Raw genomic sequence first — 22,582 nt, forward strand, 5'->3', positions numbered from 1 at the left:
ACAAAACAGACTTAAGGGGTGGAATTCTTCTATCTGGGAACTAAGTCTCATGGCCAGGTGGGAGCTTGGGAGTGTTTCCAATGCGGAAGCTGGCGGGAAACCACAACACCTCTCCTGACCCTGACCTCATTAATTATGCAACCGGGGGTTTGACGCTGTATTCTGTGGCAGGACCTTCCTCATGGCACATCGTCTGCCATTGTATCCGGGACCATATTGAAAAGGTGCCCAACATAACTGACCCACTATTGAAGAAAGAAGATGGATCTCCTGAACATTCTGAAGCTGGAAGATGGAATTCCTCAAATTCGTCAATGACATGAGTCTGGAAGATCCACCTGAGGATGCTCCTCTCACCCCCCCCCCCCCCCCCCCCCCCCCACCCCCACCCACCCCACCAACCGCTGTGGTGGTCCGGAGTTGCTCGCAGTCTCCATTTCAAACTCTAGAGGCAGCCGCAGGCATTATTCAGGTGAGGTCCGGAATCTGTATGCCACTTTGTTCCAGACGTGTTTTTCTGCTCGCGTTGCAGAGAATCAGGCCTGGGTGGAAGATTCCCGCCGCATTGAAGCCAATGTCTGCACTCCCATCACATTCCAGCACCTGCCCACCATTGAATTTGCCGACGGGGTCACAACGGAATTTCACCCAAGGTGCTGTGGTACATTTGCCACGAGAAACTAGTACAAAGAAAATGGGGCGGGATTCTCCGTTGCCCAACGGCGATATCGTAATCGGCGATCGGGCGGAGAATCCCTTTTGACGCCCAAATCGGGGGCGGCGCCGGTTTGACGCCAGTTTTCGAGTCTCTGCCCCCTCCGAAATGGCGTTGTTGCGTGCCTCACGTCATTGCAACGCTGTTGCCGTGTCATCGGCAGGCCCTCCCACGATGCTCTACCCCCAATGGGCCGAGTTTCCCACTGCGCGGTTGATGTGTGGCCTGAGTGGCCGGGAACCCGGTGTGGCGGCGGCGGCCTGTGTCCAGCACCATCACACTCGGCCGGGACCCATGCTGCTGGCCGGAAGGGCTCCACGACGGCTGGGGGACTGGTGAGGGGTGGCCAGAGGATGGCCTGTGCGGTTGCATTTGGTGGGTCGTGTCCGCGCACTGCCGGCGGCATGTTGTACGGCGCGACCGCTGCAGGTCGTCACCGTCCGCATGCAGGGCCATGGACCCAGCCATTCTCTGGCCATTTTTGGCCAGGAGCCGGGAGTTTTACCCTCACCGGTCCCAGAATCGGTGAGGTTTTGGCACCAATTTTGGCGAATTGCCAGCTGAAACGGAGAATCCAGCCCATGGTTCTTTAAAGAAAAGTAAGTGATAGAACATTGGTGGGGGCATAGATCAAATTTGATAATGGAAATAATGAGCAATAGAGGTAGAGACTGTGACAGGTATGGTAGATTAGCAAATAGCACATTTGAGAAATTGTGATATGGAAGATACTAACTATTGCAGTTGGGTATTGGGAGAGATTCTTTACAGGTTGTGTGATGCACAAAGTAGTACTGGCTTTAAGATAAACTATCACAGTATTCCCCATGTATGGGATAAGTTTGTAGGAGATAATTTGACACTTAGCTGTGAAAATTGTAGGCTGCTTAAGTCTGCCACATCATTCATTTTTAAACATTAAAGAACAAATTGTAAGGAATTTGTGATATTTTGATATTAGTATCATAGCCTGCAGGACGTAATGGTTAGGTGACAAATTGCAGTTACCTCATACCATGTGTGTGTTCTGAAAAGCAATTATTTAATTCCAGTGTGATCACTGGCATGCCAGCAGGATACATTTTTAATTAATTTCTTTTATTTAATGATGACTTTCACCACACTAAAAAAACAGGTTTGTCACCAGCAGCATATAGGAAAATAATTCCGCTTTAGATTCTTAGGAAATATACAATCCACTCACCTTTAAAACCTGCAGTCCTCTATTATCCCAATGGCTCAGTAGGTAATGCACTACCTGGTGTGGTACTGAGCCATGGAGATCATAACTCCACACAGATCAAGGATTGAAGCTGGATGATAGCTGTTCTCAGCTGGCACTATTTACAGGGGTGCTACAATTAGCCACAGCAATCAGGCCACACAGGCAGTATTTAAAATGGGCCAACTTTAATTTTGAGTGAAGGCGTTGTTAACATTTATAATTCAAGGTATACTTCTGTCAGAAAACAGGAAATATAGCAATTAGAAATCCTCTTTCTGCTACGTTAAAACAAACCAGCGATAGAAAACTGTGAAACTTATAAAATTTGAGTAGCTGAACAGGTTCAGTTGTTAATAGTTTCAAATTACAGTCATGGTAGGGCAAATGAAAAGACATCACCAATATTTATAGACTTTTACATCAACATGAACCAATCAGAAGCATCTGCCTGCTATGAGAGATGGCAATCTATTTCTCAACATGCATGTCACACGCGTTGCTCCCAAATGGTCTCAGCAAGTCAAAACCAGCTGCTGTATTCTGGCAGTGAGCAATGACGTGAGGGAACTTCAGTTAAGTTTTTATAAAAACACAACATAAATTCAAAATTTTAATTACAAAATTGCTTTCCTCTATAACCTTGATTTTCCACCTTTATGCAATGGCGGCACAGTTGCACAGTAGTTAGCACTATTGCTTGCAGGGTCCCAGGTTCGATTACCGGCTCAGGTCACTGTCTGTGCGGAGTCTACACGTTCTCTCCGTGTCTGCGTGGGTTTCCTCCGGGTGCTCCGGTTTCCTCCCACAAGTCCCGAAAGACGTAATTTGGACATTCTGAATTCACCCTCAGTGTACCCGAACAGATGCCGGAATGTGGCGACTAGGGGCTTTTAACAGTAACCTCATTGCAGTGTTAATGTAAGCCTACTTGTGACAATATTAAAGATTATTATTATTCAAACATCCAAGTTGTGTTTACTCAAAGAATGCAAAAAAGGTACAAGACTGAAACACTGGGAAGTTATGTGAGTAGAGGTGGGAGAGTTTACTTGTTCTGGTAGTGAGAATTGCAGTGGAGTGTGGGGGTATTGGGGAGCAGGTTGCTGGATGTGCTGTTTGACACCTTATGTAAAAAATACTTTTGTATTTGTAAAATGCAACCATAGAAAATGAGTCTGCAAAAGGGAGGCTAATAACAGGTCAGGTGATACCAAAATAACGAAATTCGATGCAAAATATGGAATTTCCCAACAAAATGTGCAAAAACAAATGAGTTTTACGGGGCATAGCTTTACATTTTAATGGTTCACTTCCTCTGTAAAAAGGAAATTCTGATGAATAACAATGTATTCCTAAGTGATGAATGTTGGCTATTTTTAGCCTAGTTGACAGTGAGACCCCCGCCCACCCGAGACAAAGGGGTTAGATCCCGACGCCTCAGATAGCTACTCACACTAATATGCAGATTTGCCAAATACTTATCCCGCCCACAATTGGCAGGATCTAGATCACAACACCTCGTTAGATCTCGTGAGGCGTGGCGAGCCGGGTAAATCCCGGAAGAGGGACAAACTTTCTGTTCCTAACCTGTTTTAGATAATAATCCTGAGACTAAAAAACATCGTGGAACCATAAAATAATTTTTGTTTACGTATTTATAATCTCTAAAATATTTAGTACATTGTGGTGAATTCAAAATGGTGTGGCACTAACCCAGTACTGGTGTGTGATTACCTAGGAAGTCAGTGAAATTTAATTGGAATTTAAGTAGGAATCCAATACAATTTGTTCTCATTAGTGAGTGCTGTGATTGTTTCCTGCAGATGTGAAATAGAAGCCACTTTGGAAAGACTAAAGAAACTTGAGCGAGATCTGAGCACAAAAGAACAGGAGTTGAAGGAACGAGAAAGGCGTTTGAAAGTGTGGGAACAAAAGTTGGTGGAACAGTCCAATGCTCCTGTAAGTGTTCATAGCTATATACTGCCTTATTGTTCAGATTTTGCATAAACCAACTATGATTTTTTAATGCTATGAGTATTATTCACATTTTACTATGGTGAAAAAAAATCACCTAATACACAGCTAAAAAATAAAACTATAACTCTTCATTTGTTCTCCTGCATGTAAGATGGGTAATTTACTTTGCCGGCCAATATGGGACAACGTTTGAGGTGCTCTGCTGTTTAGGAAACATATTGACATCTGAGCTCTGGCAAGCCTTCAGCTTCACTTCAGTTTTCTCAAGTTTTAGTCTATCTGCATCATTTCTGATGTGCAAAGTGTCAGAAAATTAATCTGCGGCCTGCATTCATCCATTGGTGGATGATATTTGATAAATATTTGATATTTATGCAAGTTTGGACAATTTTTTAAAAACCTTCTGGACAAAACATTAGTTTCAGCATTCGTATACGTTCCTGGAGGGATATCCTTAACACAGGTTATCACAAATAATGAGAATATCGTCTTAGTGTATATTGGCTCTTCAACATTTTCCAGGGAAGATCATAGTAAATGTAAGGGATACTACATTAGCCACCTTCATAACTCATGGAATTCCCTTTTAAAAGCTATTATATTAGGAAATGATGAGACCAAAGGTGTTACCCACATATGCAAGTGATGGAAACAAATGGCCCAAGTCTGTTTACATAATCTGGTCTGTTATGTAATTAATAAAAGCAATGCAAGTATTCATCAAAAAAAAATCTAAAAGAAAACAGGCGAACTGATCAATTACAGTAAATACAAACGTACTGAGTTGTTACACAACAGCTGAAAAGATTGTCTGGGGCACCTAAAGGGAAACCAATACAGTAAATACAAACATACTAAGTTGTTACAAAACAGCTGAAAAGATTGCCTGGGGCACCTAAAGAGAAAACAATGTGCTGACACGGGACCAGTGGTCATGACAAATTTCCAAATAAAATTGGCTGGCTGGTAGCATTACCCATAATACGTGGCGGAGAACTTTATTGGAAGATTAAGAACTGGTGCATGTATGGTGAGTAATCTAAAACAGGAAAACAGATCAGTTTTGTGTTTTTCCTTGATATTTTCCAACACTGATGTTTAATCATTTTTGCCCTGGTATTCATCTGTCATCTTTCTCCTCTTTTTACTTAGCCTTTCTTACCTATTACTGCAAAGTTTTCTGAAGAGTCTTTCTATGAGTCTAAGACAGAGGAGTCAAACAGTACAGAGATGTCATGTCAGATCACAGCTACCAGTAACGGGGAGATAGATGGCATGAATGAAAGTCTGCAGAAAATGATGAGAGGTTTTGGCAATATGCTGTCAATGAACCTAGCAGGACCTGTCATGCAGTCTGGGATTCAGATAGATATGCAAGCCAAACAGAATTCTTCCAAATCCACCTGTGTCAGAAAGGGAAAAAAAATCAATATGACGATGGATTTTGGTCACTGGTCACATGATGGTGATTAGTCACATAGAGCTTTTGAACATTATTAAAGCTACAAATTGTATGAAACTAGTGAATTGTTTTTGTTTTCCACAATATTTCTGTGCACTACAAATATTAATATTTTGAGGCTAGTGCCTTATTTATTCTGTGAGCTTACAGTAATTTTCTCAGCAGAATTTGTATGCATGGCAAAAAATTGAAGCGTTGTTACTTTGTTAGAATATCAATCTAAATGCTGAAGTGTTGGAACCATTTATGAAAAGAAATGTTCTAAAATTTAAATATTCAGAAGTTGGAAGATAATTGCAAGTATTTCATCACTGACTTTTCATTACTAAAATTTTTTATAAGACCTGAAACCTATTTATACAACATTTGAGAGTATTAAGGGTTGCTCTGATGTGGACTTCTTTTCTGTGTTGTGTGTTATCTATTTTCTATTTCCTTTTTCAATAAACTTAATTTAGTAGCTTATTTACAGTTGTCTTGGTTCTCTTTCCTTCTGGGTAGTAGTTTTGAAACAAATATGGTGCCTGCCTACCTTCCCATACTGTATACTATTTTCACATCTCTTTAGTGCTCAGCTATTAAACCTATTGCTTTTATTCTACCCTACTTTACAGTAGATGCCTAGTTACAGATACTGCTCTAAAAGGAGTTTGGTCACCTTCCTAGCTCAGTTGGTGGGAAATAGCTCTGCATTTTGCCGCTGCCGGGTAAATCAGTATCTAGGGCTCCAAATGGTTAATAGGCCAGCGTTTCCGCCATTTTTGAGACCTGTCCTCTGCACAATAATGTATGGCAAACATCCTAATAGCTCTGTTACAGAGGTCTTGGAGATTCTTTTATTTTTAATTTTGTGCCTGACCATTAATTGAATAGTAAGTTTTGCTGGTTTATTCATTTGGGACATTGTTGATTGCCTACATATTCCTGGCAATTAAATGCCAAATGCTCAGCAATCTCATTACTGTTGTTTTAATCACCATGTTTTAATGTATGTTTGCTGAAAGCTGCTATCCTGGTCAAGTACTGGGATTTAAACAAAGCTTACCACTTATTTACAGCAAGTAACAAAGAAATTACTATTGCTGTCAATCAGTGGCACAAAATAGAAACACAGGAATCCTGAAATCTTATTTCAAAAGGGAACAAGCCCCAAATAGTTGTAATATAATTCACTACATTCACTATTTGACTTACCTTGGTTTCTCTGGAGTTACTTATTCCTGCGGTCAGAGCACTCTATAATTGTTAATGTTGACCCAAGAGTAAGTGGAAATATCATTGAAGCCAAGCTTTACACTGCAACTAAAAATCCTGTGTTATCATACTACTTGTGATTTTAAGAGAAAGTTGAACCAGGATGACCTTGGAGCCTTAACTAAGCAATTAGAGTGTTCCGGCCATCAAATAAGAAGTCACAAAGTATCATGGGGGAATAAAAATGAGTAATGCAGACAGTGGCTTCTCTACTTTGTCATTCATAGATCATTCATTGATTTCTGCACGTGTGGTTAATCAAAACCATCATTAAAATCAGATTTAATCTTTTGATATCTTAAATTTACTTTTTAGGATATTAGATCAGATCTTCCATTTAAATTAACGAAAGGGAAAAGAGGTTGGTTTCATTTCCAGGCATGCAGTGCGACCTAACCTGCTCACCTGTTATTTGCTGCCCCCAGGTGATTCAGTAACACTGGGTAAAAATCTCTCTCTTATTATGGCTTCTGACAAATTCAAAACTATAGCAATGTGTTTAAAGATGTGTTCATTATTGTGGTCCAATAGAAATCCAGTGAACTGGAAATTAGAGTGTCTATAACAAATATACATAGATCTGAATTGTCTGAGTCATAGAACTCTAATGCAATTGTTTTATTAATTAAGTTCCAGATAATTTAGCAAACTAATGATTAGTGGGCAGTCTGACTTCATTTTGGGGAAATTTGAAAAAACAAGTCTTCTTGCATCCAGTTCCACTATAGATTATTTACAGAATAACACACATTACCGTCTTCCAGCAGTTAACCATTCTAGTAATAGAATTGTTACAAAGTTTCTCCTCATGAAAGAATATTGAATTTAATGGACTGCTTTTTCAGTTCCAATCGGTAGTAAAAGAAACCCTCCAGTCGTAACCAAGAAAATATATTTTTCGCTGATCACTTCTAATTGATCCTGTCTCTGTTGGTTCTTGCATTGGAAATAATGGTAGCTTGGACCAAACATTGCAACAAAAAAAAATCAACAGCAAATCATAGTGCCATTAATGTGTTAAAACACCCTCCAACATTTCTATCTGAAATTGAGTTAATATTTGTTATGATATGCAGACATGCAGATAATGATATACATACAGACAGGCAGCAAATGAACACAGAGAACAGGACATGACCAATGGGCAGGCAGGACACTCAGGGGTGGTATCTCACTATAAAAGGCATGAGGCACTCACACTCCGCCTCTTTCCACTGATGAACATCTACAGTGTGAGTCAGGGTGTATATACAGTATCACACCTCCAGCACGTGGCTAAGAGCTAGTCTGGTTCAGTCAGACTGAGTAACCACACTTAGGTTAGCAGAGTCGAACTCATAGGGAACTGTACTAACTGTGCTACTGGTTCAATAAATCAGATTGAACTTCTTCAAGGTCTGGAGTATCTTTTGGTTAAAGCTGCATCCAGTTGCAGCCTGTAATAACCCAGAGTACATAACACAACATGCTACCAGGAGACTGCTTAATCTAGGTGGTTTACCTCAGTCCGTTCCATAACGACCAGCAAATGTATCCCGGCACCATGGAGAAGATTCAGGCTCCTCACCAGCTCAGGATCTCCGGCAATCTCAGTGCCAACTGGCGGACATCGAAGCTTCAGACCTCTGGGTGCGTCTGATGCAAGGAAGGTCGTGCTTCTCCTCTCAACAGCGGGTGATCAAGCCATCAAACTCTTCAACTCTTTTCACTTCACCGAAGGCCAGGACAAGACAAAGTTTCAGACCATCCTGGACAAGTTTGACAGTCACTGTGCAGTGGACACCAATGAAATCTTCGAGCGCTACATATTCAAACAGCGTCTATAAGGTAAAGATGAATCTTTCAACTCCTTCTTAACTAACCTCCGCCTGCTAACGCTGTCCTGCAAATTTGGTGATATTGCTGACTCCATGATCAGAGACCAAATTGTTTTTGGAGTTCACTCTGATCCTCAGAGAGCAGCTACTGAAAATCAAGCATATGGCCCAGCCAGTCGCAATTGAAACATGCACAGTGCATTGTCATGTGAGAGTACCTTTAAGAAATGGATGTTTAAGCAGTGTACCTTTAAAAAATGGAGCTGATCATATTACTGAAGCGATGTCAGAGATTGGGGGGAGCTGAGCTCACTTCTGCTTTTGGTTTCAGTTTGAGGAGGCAGCTGGGAGTGTCTGTGTGTTTTGCTGTGAGCTGCAGGACGAAAACACAGAGCTGGTCTGTTGTCTGCAAATCCAAAGACTATAAGTATATTGAATGTAATCTCATGTCTGTTTTAAAGGTTTGAAGTCTTTTGGATGTTTAAAGGAACAGTTTGAAGGGTTATTTAGTGTTGTAGTCTTTTGGGGTTATCTTTGAAGTAATGGGTGTTAAGATATTGAATGTTTGTTTTTAAAAGGTTAACTTGAGTTCATGGAATAATCATTGTTTTGTTTTAAAAACCATTTGTCCATAATTGCTGTATCACACCTGGAGAGTACGCCTTGTGCTTCCCACACCACAATCTATTACAAGTTGTTGGTCAATTGAACTCCATGAAACACTTTGGGGTTCTGTAAACCTGGACCCATAACAATTGGGGGCTCGTCTGGGATAAAAGTCTATCTATTGGATTGGCTTAGTGAACCTAAAGACAGTGAGGGGTGAGCATATTGTGGTTGCTTTTCAGGTGTGGTATTTTAGTTTAAGTGGAGAGTGTGTTGTGGACAATGGCTCTTTCAGAGGCTTAGAGGTGTTTGGGGGTGGAGACGGTCACATGCAGTACCTTACAGACAGAGACTAAAAGCAGACTGTTAGATTTGGCAAAAACATTGCAGTTAACATTGCCTGACAAAATGCGAAAAGATGAGGTAATTATGGCGGTGGTTAAGCATTTAAAGTTGCCTGAGATACAGTTTGATTCATTGGAAATGGCAAAAATTCAGTTGCAAATTAAACAAATGCAACATGAGAAAGAATTAAAGCAGCTTGAATACGAAAGAGAGAGAGAGAGGAGAAAGAAAGAGAGAGAGAGGAAAAAGAAAAGGAGAGTGAAGAAATGAGAAAAGAAAGAATAGCCCTAGCAGAAGAAAGAGAAAGGAGCATACAGACCAGGGAAAAAGATAAAGAGAGAGAGTTTGAACTTCAGAACATGGCCATGAAACATGACAGTCAGCTAAAATTGGCAGATGAAAAACGTACAGTTAGATGATAGTGATGAGGATAGTGAGAAAGAGCGTCAAAGTCGAAGGCTTGGTGGGAATCTATTTAAATATGCCCAAGAATTGCCAAGGTTTGATGAGAAGGAGGTAGAAGCCTTTTTCATTTCATTTGAGAAGGTAGCTGAAAAAATGAAATGGCCACAGGACATGTCGGTATTACGGATTCAAACAAAGCTGGTAGGTAGAGCTAGTGAAGTCTTTGCATCATTACCGGAGGAGGTATCTGGAACGTATGAGGATGTGAAAAAAATCCATCTTGGGTGCATATGAACAAGTGCCTGAAGCCTACAGACAAGGTTTAGAAATTTAAGGAAAGAATTTGGTCAAACATACATGGAGTTTGAAAGGCTTAAACAGAGTAATTTTGATAGGTGGATAAGGGCTTTGAAAATAGACCAAACGTATGAAGCTCTTGGAGAAATTATAATTTTGGAGGAGTTTAAAAATTCAATTCCTGATGTAGTGAGAACTCGTGTGGAAGAGCAGAGGGTTTAAACTGCCTCTGGCGGATAGAAACTGGGGACATGAGAAATACTCAAGTGGTAAAGGTAAAGGTGATCTGATGGGAGATAATAAGGAGAGTGTACCTCAGGTTAAAAAAGAGATCCAGGAGGGTGGAAAAGAAATGAAAAGTTTCAAATGTTTTCACTGTATTAAGTCACAGTGTTGGTGATTGAAGAAAAGCACTGTGAAGGCTGATGTGGTAAAACAGGATAAGACAGTGGGCTTTGTTAAAGTGGTAAAGGAAAGCCCAAGTGAAGCAAAGGAGGTGCAAAAGATTGTACAGCCTGATCAAGAAGTAATTGATAAGAAGGTGCCAGATGTCTTTAAAGAATTTACTTGTGTGGGTAAAGTTTACTCATGTGTATCAGGAGGAGCAGGTAAAGAAGTCACAATATTAAGAGATACAGGAGCTAGTCAATCTTTAATGGTAAGAGATGAGGAATTATGTATTTTGGGAAGAATGTTGCCAGAAAAGGTGGTAATATGTGGAATTCAAGGTGAGAGGAATAGCGTTCCATTATATAAGGTTAGGTTGGAAAGTCCAGAGAAGAGTGGTGAAATGGTAGTAGGAGTAATAGAGAAACTATCTTGTCCAGGGATCTTGGGTAATGATATAGCTGGATCACAAGTGGGAGTGATGCCTACTGTGGTTGATAAGCCAGTGCAAAATCAGACAACTGAAGTGTTGAAGGACGAATATCGTAGGATTTTTCCGGATTGTGTAATAACAAGGTCGCAAAGTCCCAGGTTAAGACAAGAGGAGAAATAAAAGAGTGAAGATGAAGTTGAAGTACAATTATCAGAAATTATTTTTGATCAGATGGTTGAAAAAGAACAAGAACAGGTGGAGGATGAGGTGGATATTTTTAGTTCAGTAAAATTGGCGGAGTTACAACAGAAAGATGTAGAAATAAAACGGATAGATCAGAAAGCATATACGGAAGGGGAATCAGAGTATACCAGAGTGTTATTACTGTAAAAGTAATGTCTTGATAAGAAAATGGAGACCTGTACATATGCAGGCGGATGAAAAGTGGGCAGAAGTTCATCAAGTAGTATTGCTGGTAGGGTATAGAAATGAGGTGTTGCGAGTGGCACATGAGGTACCAGTGGGAGGTCATTTGGGGATAAGGAAAACTCAAGCTAAAATCCAGAAACATTTTTATTGGCCTGGACTACATAAAGATGTTGTTAAATTTTGTCAATCATGTCACACATGTCAAGTGATCGGGAAACCTCAAGCAGTGATAAAACCAGCGCCCTTAATACCCATTGCAGCATTTGAGGAACTTTTTACAAGGGTCCTAATTGATTGTGTAGGACCGCTTCCTAAAACAAAAAGTGGGAATCAATATCTTTTGACTATAATGGATGTGTCTACTAGGTTTCCAGAGGCCATTCCAGTACGTAACATTACAGCTAAAAAGATTGTGGAGGAGTTACTTAAATCCTTTACTGGATATGGACTACCGACAGAAATTCAATCAGACCAAGGATCAAATTTTACCTCCAAGTTATTCAATGAAGTTATGGATAGCTTAGGAATAAAACAATTTAAATCAACTGCGTACCATCCAGAATCGCAGGGAGCGTGAGAAAGGTGGCATCAGACATTAAAGACAATGTTGAGGGCTTATTGTCAAGATTATCCAGAGGATTTGGATAAAGGAATTCCATTCGTACTGTTTGCAAATAGGGATGCACCCAATGAGTCAACCAAATTTAGTCCTTTTGAACTAATTTTTGGTCATGAGGTAAGAGGACCACTTAAATTGATTAAAGAAAAATTGGTGGGTGAGAAATCGGAAGTTACACTATTGGATTACATGTCAAATTTTAGGGAACGATTAAATAGAGCAGGTGAATTGGCGAGACAACATTTGAAAGTTGCACAAAATGTGATGAAACGGATAGCGGACAAGAACTCCAAAGTTCGTAGTTTTGTCAGTGGAGATAAAGTTTTAGTGTTGTTACCAGTGGTAGGTGAACCTTTAAAAGCTAGGTGTTGTGGACTGTATCAGATTGAAAGGAAATTAAGTGAGGTGAATTGTGGTAAAAACACCAGATAGAAGGAAGACTCACTGAGTGTGTCATGTGAATATGCTTAAAAGGTACTTTGAAAGGGAAGGAGAGAGAAAGGTGGAGGTTTTAATGATTCTAACTCAAAGTGACAAACCAAATCCAGATGACTGTGAATTTGACATACGTCAAATTAAATTGGAAAATGAGGATGTTCTTAAAAATTGGGATAAATTGTTGAGTTATCTTCCAGAGGAAAAACAAACTGACCTGAAAAAGTTATTGATATCACATGGGCAAGTTTGTGGAGATAAATTGGGAAGTACTAAAATGGCTATACATGATGTAGATGTGGGAAATGCTGTTCCAATCAAACAACATCCATATAGACTTAACCCTTTAAAATTGGCACAGGTTAACAAAGAGATTGAGAGTATGCTTAAAAATGGCATAATTGAATGGGTTGCAGCCAATGGAGCTCACCCATAGTGATGGTACCTAAACCAGACGGTACCCAACGGTTGTGTGTGGACTGTAGAAAGGTGAATGCAGTTACAAGAACGGACTCATCCTATCCCACGTTTGGAGGATTGCATTGAGAAAGTGGGACAATCCGCTTTTATTTCCAAATTGGATTTACTTAAAGGTTACAGGCAGGTACCTTTATCCGAAAGGGCGAAGGAGATTTCAGCTTTTGTGACTCCAGATGGTATATACCAATTCAAAGTTATGCCATTTGGCATGAAAAACACCCCAGCCACATTTCAACAGTTAACAAATACAGTTGTTTCTAGATTACCCAATTGTGCGATATATATCGACGATCTGGTAGTTTTCAGCCAGACATGGAAAGAACATTTAAAACATCTAATGGAGTTATTCGATCGACTTCAGGAGGCGGGTTTGATGATAAACCTAGCCAAAAGTGAATTTGGAAAAGCCCAAGTCACTTTACTTGGCCATACAATCGGACAGGGTCGATTGGGCCCACGGGAAGTGAAAATGAAAGTTATTGGGGAGTTTCCGATACCCTCGACCCAACGGGAAATAATGAAATTCCTTGGTATGAGTGGATTTGATCAAACCTTTGTGCAAAAGATTTGTAACGTGGTTGCTCCACTGATGGACTTGCTGATGAAACATCAAAAATTTCAATGGACAGCGGACTTTCAGTAGGCATTTGACTGCCTGAAAGCTGTGGTAACCGATACTCCTGTATTGGAGAATTGCAAGGGACTCTGTGATCAGATTGAACTGAACTATCTAACTTTAAAGAGAAATGCCGAGGCATAGAGGAATGGATGGATCGTGCAGCGACTTTCTTGTTCAAAGAGACTGCCAATCGGGAAGGATTTCGGTTGGGGGAAGAAGAACGGAAAAAAAAAAGAACTATATTATTATACCTGTTTGCGTGTGATGTTTTTTGAACCGGTAATGTGTTTTACTCTGTGCATTTCTTAATTGATGGTGCAAAGGTGAAAAATGAAACCATCTTGAAGTTGATGGCGTTTTTATTTTCCTTGGGGGGAGGTGTCATGTGAGAGTACCTTAAGGAAATGGATGTATAAGCAATGTACCTTTAACAAATGGAGCTGATCATATTACTGAAGTGATGTCAGAGGTTGTGGGGAGCTGAGCTCACTTCTGCTTTTGGTTTCAGTTTGAAGAGGCAGCTGGGAGTGTCTGTGTTTTGCTGAGAGCTGCAGGAAGAAAACACAGAGCTGGTCTGTTGATGTCTGCAAATCCAAAGACTATAAATATATTGAATGGAACCTCGGGCGTCATTCTCCGACCCCCCAGTGGGTCGGAGAATGGCCGTTGGCTGCCGTGAATCCCACCCCCGCCGGTTGCCGAAGTCTCCGGTACCGGAGATTGGGCGGGGGCGGGAATCGGGCCGCGCCGGTTGGTGGGCCCCCCCCCCGCTCGATTCTCCAGCCCGGATGGGCTGAAGTCCCGCCGAGAAATTGCCTGTCCCGCTGGCGAAAATTAAAGTAGCTATTTACCGGCAGGACAAGGCGGCGTGGGTGGGCTCCGGGGTCCTGGGGGGGCGCGGGGCGATTTGACCCTGGGGGTGCCCCCACGGTGGCCTGGCCCGCGATCGGGGCCCACCGATCCGCGGGCGGGTCTGTGCCGTGGGGGCACTCTTTCCCTTCCGCCTCCACAACGGTCTCCACCATGGCGGGGGCAGAAGAGACTCCCTTCACTGCGCATGCGTGGGAAACTGTCAGCGGCCACTGACGCTCCCGCGCATGCGCCGCCCCGAATGTCATTTCCGCGCCAGCTGGCGGGGCAACAAACGCCGTTTCCGCCAGCTGGCGGGGCGGAAATCCCTCCGGCGTCGGCCTAGCCCTTCAATGTCGGGGCTCAGCCCCCAAAGATGCGGAGCATTCCGCACCTTTGGGGCGGCGCGATGCCCGTCTGATTGGCGCCGTTTTGGGCGCCAGTCGGCGGACACCGCGCCGTTGGGGGAGAATTTCGCCCCTCATGTCTGTTTGAAGGTTTGAAGTCTTTTGGATATTTAAAGGAACAGTTTGAAGGATTATTTAGTATTGTAGTCTTTTGGGATTATCTTTGAAGTAATGGGTGTTAAGATATTGAATGTTTGTTTTTAAAAGGTTAACTTGAGTTCATAGAATTAACATTGTTTTGTTTTAAAAACCACTTGTCCATTTCTGCTGTATCACACCTGGAGAGTACGCCGTGTGCTTCCCACACCACAATCTAATAAAAGTTGTGAGTCGGTTGAACTCCATGAAACACTTTGGGGTTCTGTAAACCCGGACCCAAAACAGCATGAGCACGCCAAAAATCGCTATGCCCAGTACAAATTGGCTGTAAATGAGAAACATGCCTCCCACATGGCAGAGAGTGTGCAGGCCATCTCTCGGGTGCAGAACCTCAGCATTGATGAAAGCGGCCATTTTGCCCGCTTTTCCCGGGGCCCCATGCATGCGCGATGTGAACGGGATAACGAAGCGGCAGACACCCGCACAGCGCATGTGCGACGACATGCGGAACGTCAGGACGCCGACGTCATGACATGCTCGAACTGCGGCAACGCCCACTTAAAGAAAAACTGCCCTGCAAGAAGCAGGCGATGTTTAAACTGCAGGAAGCCTGGACACTATGCAGCCTTGTGCAGGTCTGCACCACCAGTCAGGGGCCAGCGCTCCCAATTCCGACGACGCCGCGATCAGAGTGTGCAACAATGATTACAGGATTCTGATCCTGGCAGCACAACGGATCCAGAGGAAGAATGCCTGGACTCCGCCTACTGTGTGGGCATCATTACCAAATGTGAATATGCCACATCCAACTCATCTCAAATTCAATCCATCCTCGCTGTGGATTCTGTGGACGAATGGTCGTGACTACGTGTTGATTATTGACTATTTCTCCAATTACCCTGAAGTCGTGAAGCTCTCAGACCTCACATCTCAGACCGTCATCAAGGCCTGTAAGGAGACGTTCTCCAGGCATGGTATCCCACTCACTGTCATGAGCGACAATGGCCTGTGCTTCAACAGCCACGAGTGGTCTGTTTGCCAAGTCGTACCATTTCAAACATGTCACTTCCAGCCCACACTATCCACAGTCCAATGGGAAGGTTGAAAAAGGGGTGCACATTGTGAAACAGCTCATCTGCAAGGCCGCGGATTCTGCTTCTGACATCTACCTCAAGCTGCTTGCATACAGGGCGACCCCACTGTCCACTGGCATGTCGCCGGCTAAACTTCTGATGAACAGGGACATGCGGACGACACTTCCAGCCATACACTTGCCCAACCTGGATCACCTCCCGGTGCTGCAGAAGGTGCAGCAGCTCTGAAACCAGCAAAAACAGAGTTATGCTGGTCATGCCACCGATTTGCCCGTGTTATCCCCGGCAGACACTGTCAGGATCAAGATACCGGATGGTGGCTGGTCTGCTCCAGCTGTCGTTGTTCGACAGCCTGCGCCCCGCTCATATGTTGTACGTATGGCTGATGGTTCTGTAGTGCGATGAAACAGACGGGCACTGCGCAAAGTTGCCTGCCCGCAACCGCTTTCTTCTCCATTTCCGTCCGTTGTTTTCCCACCTCCTGATACCTCGAACTATGAGGCCACCAGTCAGGCTTCCATCCCGCCTGTCAAGGCGCTGTCGTCCCCACCACCACCTCTCCGGCGGTCGACAAGGATCAGACACAAGCCCCAGAGACTGGACTTATGAACATTTGTTTTGTTTGCTATGTTCTGTTTTCTCACATTAGACAGCTGTCTTCACAAGTAAATACGTTCACATATGCAACCGCTTGTAAATATGTTAATATATGCCACCACATGTAAGTACGTTCCCATGTGCCATCAAAACATTTTTTTTTAAACGGGAGATGTCATGATATGCAGACATGCAGATAATGATATACAGACAGACACAGACAGGCAGCTAATGAACACAGAGGTAATGAAGACATGACCAATGAGGACACTCGGGTGGTATCTCACTATAAAAGGCACGAGGCGCTCACACTCCGCCTCTTTCCACTGATGAACATCTACAGAGTGAGTCAGGGTGTATGTACAGTATCACACCTCCAGCACGTGGCTAAGAGCTAGTCTGGTACGTTACACGACAATATTGACAGATTATTTTCAGCTCAAAAGTTCTTGCTGCATTAATTTGTGTTTGATGAACACAAAGGGGGCGATTCTCCGAGCCCCGCGCCGGGCCGGAGAATCGCCACAACAGCGCGTGATTCTCCAAGGTGCGGAGAATCGGCGCCATTTGCGTTGGCACGGCGCCGCCCACGGGCCGCTGGAATCAGCGGGGCCGCCGATTCTCCGGCCCGGATGGGCCAAGCGTCCGTTCCAATGAGACAGAGTCCCGCCGGCGGCATTCACCCCTGGTCGCTGCCGGCGGGAACTCTGCGGGAACGGTCGGGGGACGGCCTGTGGGGGGGGGAGGGGAGCTCCTTCACCGGGGGGGGGGGGGACCTCCGATGGGGTCTGGCCCGCGATCGGGGCCCACCGATCGGCGGGCCGGCTTCTCTCCCCCCACCCCCCCACCCCTGGGTCTACTTTCTGGCGCGGCCAGACCCTGAACACCAACCCCATGTTGGGTCGGGGCAGGCATGCATAAGAAGTCCCCCGCGCATGCTCAGGTTGGCGCGGTCCAACTGCGCATGCGCGGGTTGGTGCGGCCCAACTGCACATGCGCGGGTTGACGCAGCACCCATTTGGCACCGCGTAAGATGGCTGGACCAGCGTGACCCGTCGTACCCGGGCCCGGTTTGCACCGTCGTGAAACGCGATGGCGTTCACGACTGAGCGAACACTTGGGCTCAATATTGGAGAATCACCCCCACAATGTGAAAGAGCACGCTGATTTTGTTACCGCAGTATTAATAAAATGATGTAATCTGGACCCATGCCTGTGGTCAGTGTGAAATGCTCAGTAGATGTGAGTGCCACCTATTGGATTTAACACATCTATCGCAAGTGTGGAAAAATTCAACTTCTCCATTATTCAATCCAAATGAATGACAGCTCCCTAGTAGCAAAGACCAGCACCTAATGTAACACTAACCTATTCATAGCAGTGGACCCCAAATTCATCTGCTGGCCTTTGCTGAATTTTGTTTTACCAGTCAGCAGTCCAATTGGTCGCAGTGCCCTTTGGTAAAAGTAAGGGAAGATCAACAAGGGTTCCTGCTCCTAACTGCTAACCAGCGACAAAACAAAAAGTACTTGTATCTCTGCAGCACCTTTAATGTAGTACACCATCTCGAGGCACTTCACAGAAAAGAAACCAGGCAACAATTGGAATGGAGAAGGAGATCATCTAAAGTTTGGTCAATGGGGTAGATTTTGAGGAGGGTCTTAAAGATAGAGTGAGACCGATGAGGGAGGAGTGTTAGAGGTTAATGCGACATGGCTGGAGGCATGACCATCAATGGTTGGAATTGCACAAGAGGCCAGAGCTGGAGGAACACAGAATCATTGAAGGTTGTAAAGCTGGAGGAGGTTACAGAAGTGGGGAGCCCAGACTGTTCGGGTTCACACATGAAAATAATCACTTATGCGAAAAACTGGACAAACATTTGGATTTTGTAAGATATATTCAGGTAAAGCAACTGGCATATCCATTGCCAATTCTTGGAAAAATGTTACACCTTATACACAGTATTGATATTGTTCATAGCAAGTATTTCTAATCTTTTAATGTTAGAACCATAGAACCACTACATTGCAGAAGGAGGCCATTTAGCCCATCGAATCGGCACCGACCCTCTGAAAGAACACCCTGCCTAGGCCCACTCCTCCACCCTATTCCCATAACACCACATAACCTGCAAATCTTTGAAGACTAAGGGGCAGTTTAGCATGAGCAATCCATCAAACCTGCACAACTTTGGACTGGGAGGAAATTAGAGGAAACCCACACAGATACTGGGGGAAAGTATAAACACCATAGTATAAGCACCCAAGGCCAGAATTGAACCCAGGTCCCTGGTGCCGTGATGCAGTAGTGCTAACCACTGTGCCACCCTGCTGCCCTTTCTAATTTCCCAAGAATACAAACCATTCCATTCTCTCTGTCTGTTTGAGTAGATTTTAGTTTATATCTGTAACTTTCAGCATGCCCAGATATGTTATAAACTAAATAATATACTTTACACAAGCTTGATGAATTAACAGATGATAGGTTGAAGAGAAAATGCTCCATGTACTTGCATATCTGATGTTTAGATATTTTACATGAGAATAAAATGTAATTCTCCATGATGAGATGAAAGTTAGCTTACCATTTGAAGCATTGTGACTGAAGCAGTTTTGTCTTTTATTGAAATCATTCACCATGTCATAATAGTTCAAGACGTCTGTACTTTGTGGCATTCATGAGTACAATGTGACCATGACATATTCCCCTTGCCTTTGTTAGCGAACCTCACTCCATTCCCCCGCCTCCATCACCTACTTGGTGAGTGGGACATCAACTCCTAAAAAATATATTCTGCAAGTCCCATTTTAAGAAATACAGCAAAGTCGCAACTGTCTTCAATTGCATTCAAAAAACCCAGCAAGGAAGAAATTATTAGCTCAAATACTTGGTTGAACAAGGCACAGTTATGTGGTTTTTTTCTGCCTTTACCTGCCCTACTTTCAGCATGAAAACTGAAAAACACCAATTGCAGATTTCTCATCCCATCATTTCAGTGCAAAATAATTCTCACCAAAACACCCAAGATATTTGCACAGGAGGAACTAAGTTTGTACAATCCTGCTTGGCGAGAAGGTGAGTGGACACTAGCACAAAGGGAGGTTGGCCTTTGTAAGTCACCTCAAAGTTTTGCCAATCATGAGTTAGGAGGCCAATCTCAATTGTGTATTCGGATGGGTATTCTTCCTAGTTCACCCATGGTCAATGTAATCATTGATCAATTGAGTATGAAGTTAAATTACCAAAGTGTCATATTGATTATGTTTATCAAATATCTGTTATTGATACTTTCCTTGAATATGATAATGATTCACTTTAAAGGTTTTATGCATTAAAACCAATGTGCTTTCAAATACTAATAAAATAATTAATTGATGAATCTAGTTCAAGCAAGTTCTAAATATTAGTATTAGATTCACAGAATATGACATTTTCTGCATGACCTTTTCCAACGTCCTAATCAATTAAAAAACTAATTCTCTTCTTGTGGAGAAATATTGTACTAGAAGTGGCTAAATTACTTATTTATTGTAGTGCCAGCAATTTTTGTAACACAATTATCTGCATTTGGTGTATGGGATTACAAGTACAGTGTCTCAAATCTGGCTATCCGAGAACCAGACTTGTCCAAAAACTGGGCATTTTTAATAAGCCGCTCTGCATCAATTTTAATCAATATTAAATTAGTAACTTACCAGGACAATTTTGCTAGGTGCTGTATTGGTGTGGTGGGATGCTGGAATAGTTTAGCGGCTTTGTGCACCAGTCTTTTCCTGTGCTCCAAGCAACCCTTGACTCCACACGACCTAGCTTGACCTAAGCAGTCCGACCTGGCCCGATCTGTGGAACCCGCAGATAACTGCCCAACTCGAAGTATCCTCTGGACGAGTTATAGTACAGTTTCTCACATAGTGTGCCTTCAGTGTTATTGGTCAAAGATATCATGGGGCAGAGAGAGAAAATAAATGTTTTGCACCCGCACTATGGGACTTCCGAAGAGCAGTCCAAAGTGATTTTCTAATTGACAATGAAGGTGAACCAGGCCAAGTGGTCTCAGGTTGACTATTAGCCGGTGAGATCCACGCCGTGTTTGAAATTCTTTGAAGTAGCTGGTGGGTCGCGTTTCCGCACAGACAGGAAGTTGTGGGTCTCTGTTAGCTTCACTGGCACATACATACTTTGAATCCAGCACAGCCTGTAGATCAGCCTTACTTACCTTGTTATTTAATTTTTTTTAAAACTTTATTTCTTCGCTATTGTGTATTTTTTAAATAAAAATAATCTTCTTCACTTGATCTCATGTCTCCTATTAATTGGATTAAGCTTACTTTTTTTCTGGCAAAGATCTGAAACCTGGCAAGATCTGAAGCCCAGCATGAACTCAGTCCCCAGGTTACCAGTTTTGAGACACTGCACCTGTACTATTATTTTTCATTAAAATTTGTCATATTTTCCTTAATTTAAATAGCCTCTATAGTTAAACACTTAAATATGCCGGGAAGCACAATCAATGGTAAATGAATACCATGGGATTCAAATTTTAAAATTGTGAATACATGAAGACTATCGTTGAATAACTAGTAATAAATTGTGGTGCTAGGCAATGCTACTAAATGTATTTTTGAAATGCTAGTGTAACTGTAAAAGATAGATCCTTACTCCAGGTGTTTTATTGAAGTTATCTAATCAAAAAATCTAAGTGCATATTTTAAGTGAAACCTATTATTCAGCTGTTAACAGAAATGTGAATACCTAGCCATCATTTCTAAGTAATTTGATCAGGCTGCATAGAGGCAAAATTAAAATCCAGTTAGCATTTTCTATTTCTATTCATAAATAATTGTGGAACGTTGCTATTTGGAAAATATTGTTAAAATGTAACTCCCTGAGGTGCCATGGTAACTCTTCTAATGTAGCATTAGATCTGTATCTGAGATCCAAGTTGGAATTTCAGAACTGACTGACAGTCACACCAAGCTGCCAAATGTGTGTAGTTGCGCAGTCCTCAGCTCAGCTCTGATGATTGTCTCTCTACGTCAGTCCACTCAACATGATCTACAATGCATTTCTTGTATTGGTGGTGAATAAAGAACAAAGAAAAGTACAGCACAGGACCAGGCCCTTCGGCCCTCCAAGCCTGTGCCGATCATGTTGCCATAACTTAAAAAAAGACTTCTGCCTGTACTCGGTCCATATCCCTCTATTTCCTCCCTATTCATGTATCCATTCAGATGCCTCTTAAATGGTGCTAATGTACCTGCTTCCACCACATCCTCTGGCAGCGTGTTCCAGGCACCCACCACTCTCTGCGTTGAAAACTTACCCCGCACATCTCTCTTAAACTTTCCCCCTCTCACCTTAAACCTGTGCCCCGTTGTAATTGACACTTCCACCCTTGGAAAAAGCCTCTGACTATCCACCCTATCTATGCCTCTCATAATTTTGTAGATCTCAATCAGGTCTCCCCTCAGCCTCCGTCTTTCCAGTGAAAACGATCCTAGTTGTTCAACCTCTCCTCAAAGCCAACATCCTCAAAACCAGGCAACATCCTGGTGAACCTTCTTTGCACTCTCTCCAAAGCTTCCACTTCCTTCTGATAATGTGACCAGAACTGCGCAATACTCCAAATGCGGCCTAACGACAGTTTAATATAGCTGCAACATGATTTCCCAACACTTGTACTCAATGCCCCGGCTGATGAAGCAACAAGAAGCAATGTTGAAAATATCCATGTGGAATTTCAAACCTGAACAGTGCCATCCAGTTAAAAGCGGAAGGTATGGAATGGAGAGAGCTAAAGAAGGAGAGACTTCAAAGATGATAAAAAGCAGAAGTGCTTTTCATTAGGATGCTTTACAAAATAGTTACCAACTGTATTAGTGAAATAAACATCTATGCCATGAAATTCCATCTCAGTGGCTAAATTAAAATTCCAAACTGCTGTAGTGATGTTACTCGATGTATGCTGGAAACGCAATATACCTCTCAATATATTGGTGGAAGCGGACTAACATTCCAACAAGATAAA

General features: G+C 42.8%; 1 protein-coding gene across 2 annotated transcripts in view; it reads left to right on the plus strand.

Moving 5' to 3' along the window:
• LOC140391556 (mitogen-activated protein kinase kinase kinase 20-like) overlaps nt 1-22,582 on the plus strand; it is a 249,041-nt gene that overhangs the window by 115,604 nt on the left and 110,855 nt on the right. The window contains exons 11-12 of one of the 2 annotated variants that reach the window (XM_072476191.1): nt 3,764-3,899; nt 5,070-5,844. In XM_072476191.1, coding sequence (XP_072332292.1) covers nt 3,764-3,899; nt 5,070-5,390 — 457 coding nt within the window. In that variant the 3' untranslated portion in view covers nt 5,391-5,844. Of the gene's footprint in view, nt 1-3,763; nt 3,900-5,069; nt 5,845-22,582 lie in introns of those variants that run through there. The other variant, XM_072476180.1, reaches the window with a different exon arrangement.

This window comes from Scyliorhinus torazame, chromosome 2, assembly GCF_047496885.1.
Source record: "Scyliorhinus torazame isolate Kashiwa2021f chromosome 2, sScyTor2.1, whole genome shotgun sequence".
NCBI lineage: Eukaryota > Metazoa > Chordata > Chondrichthyes > Carcharhiniformes > Scyliorhinidae > Scyliorhinus > Scyliorhinus torazame.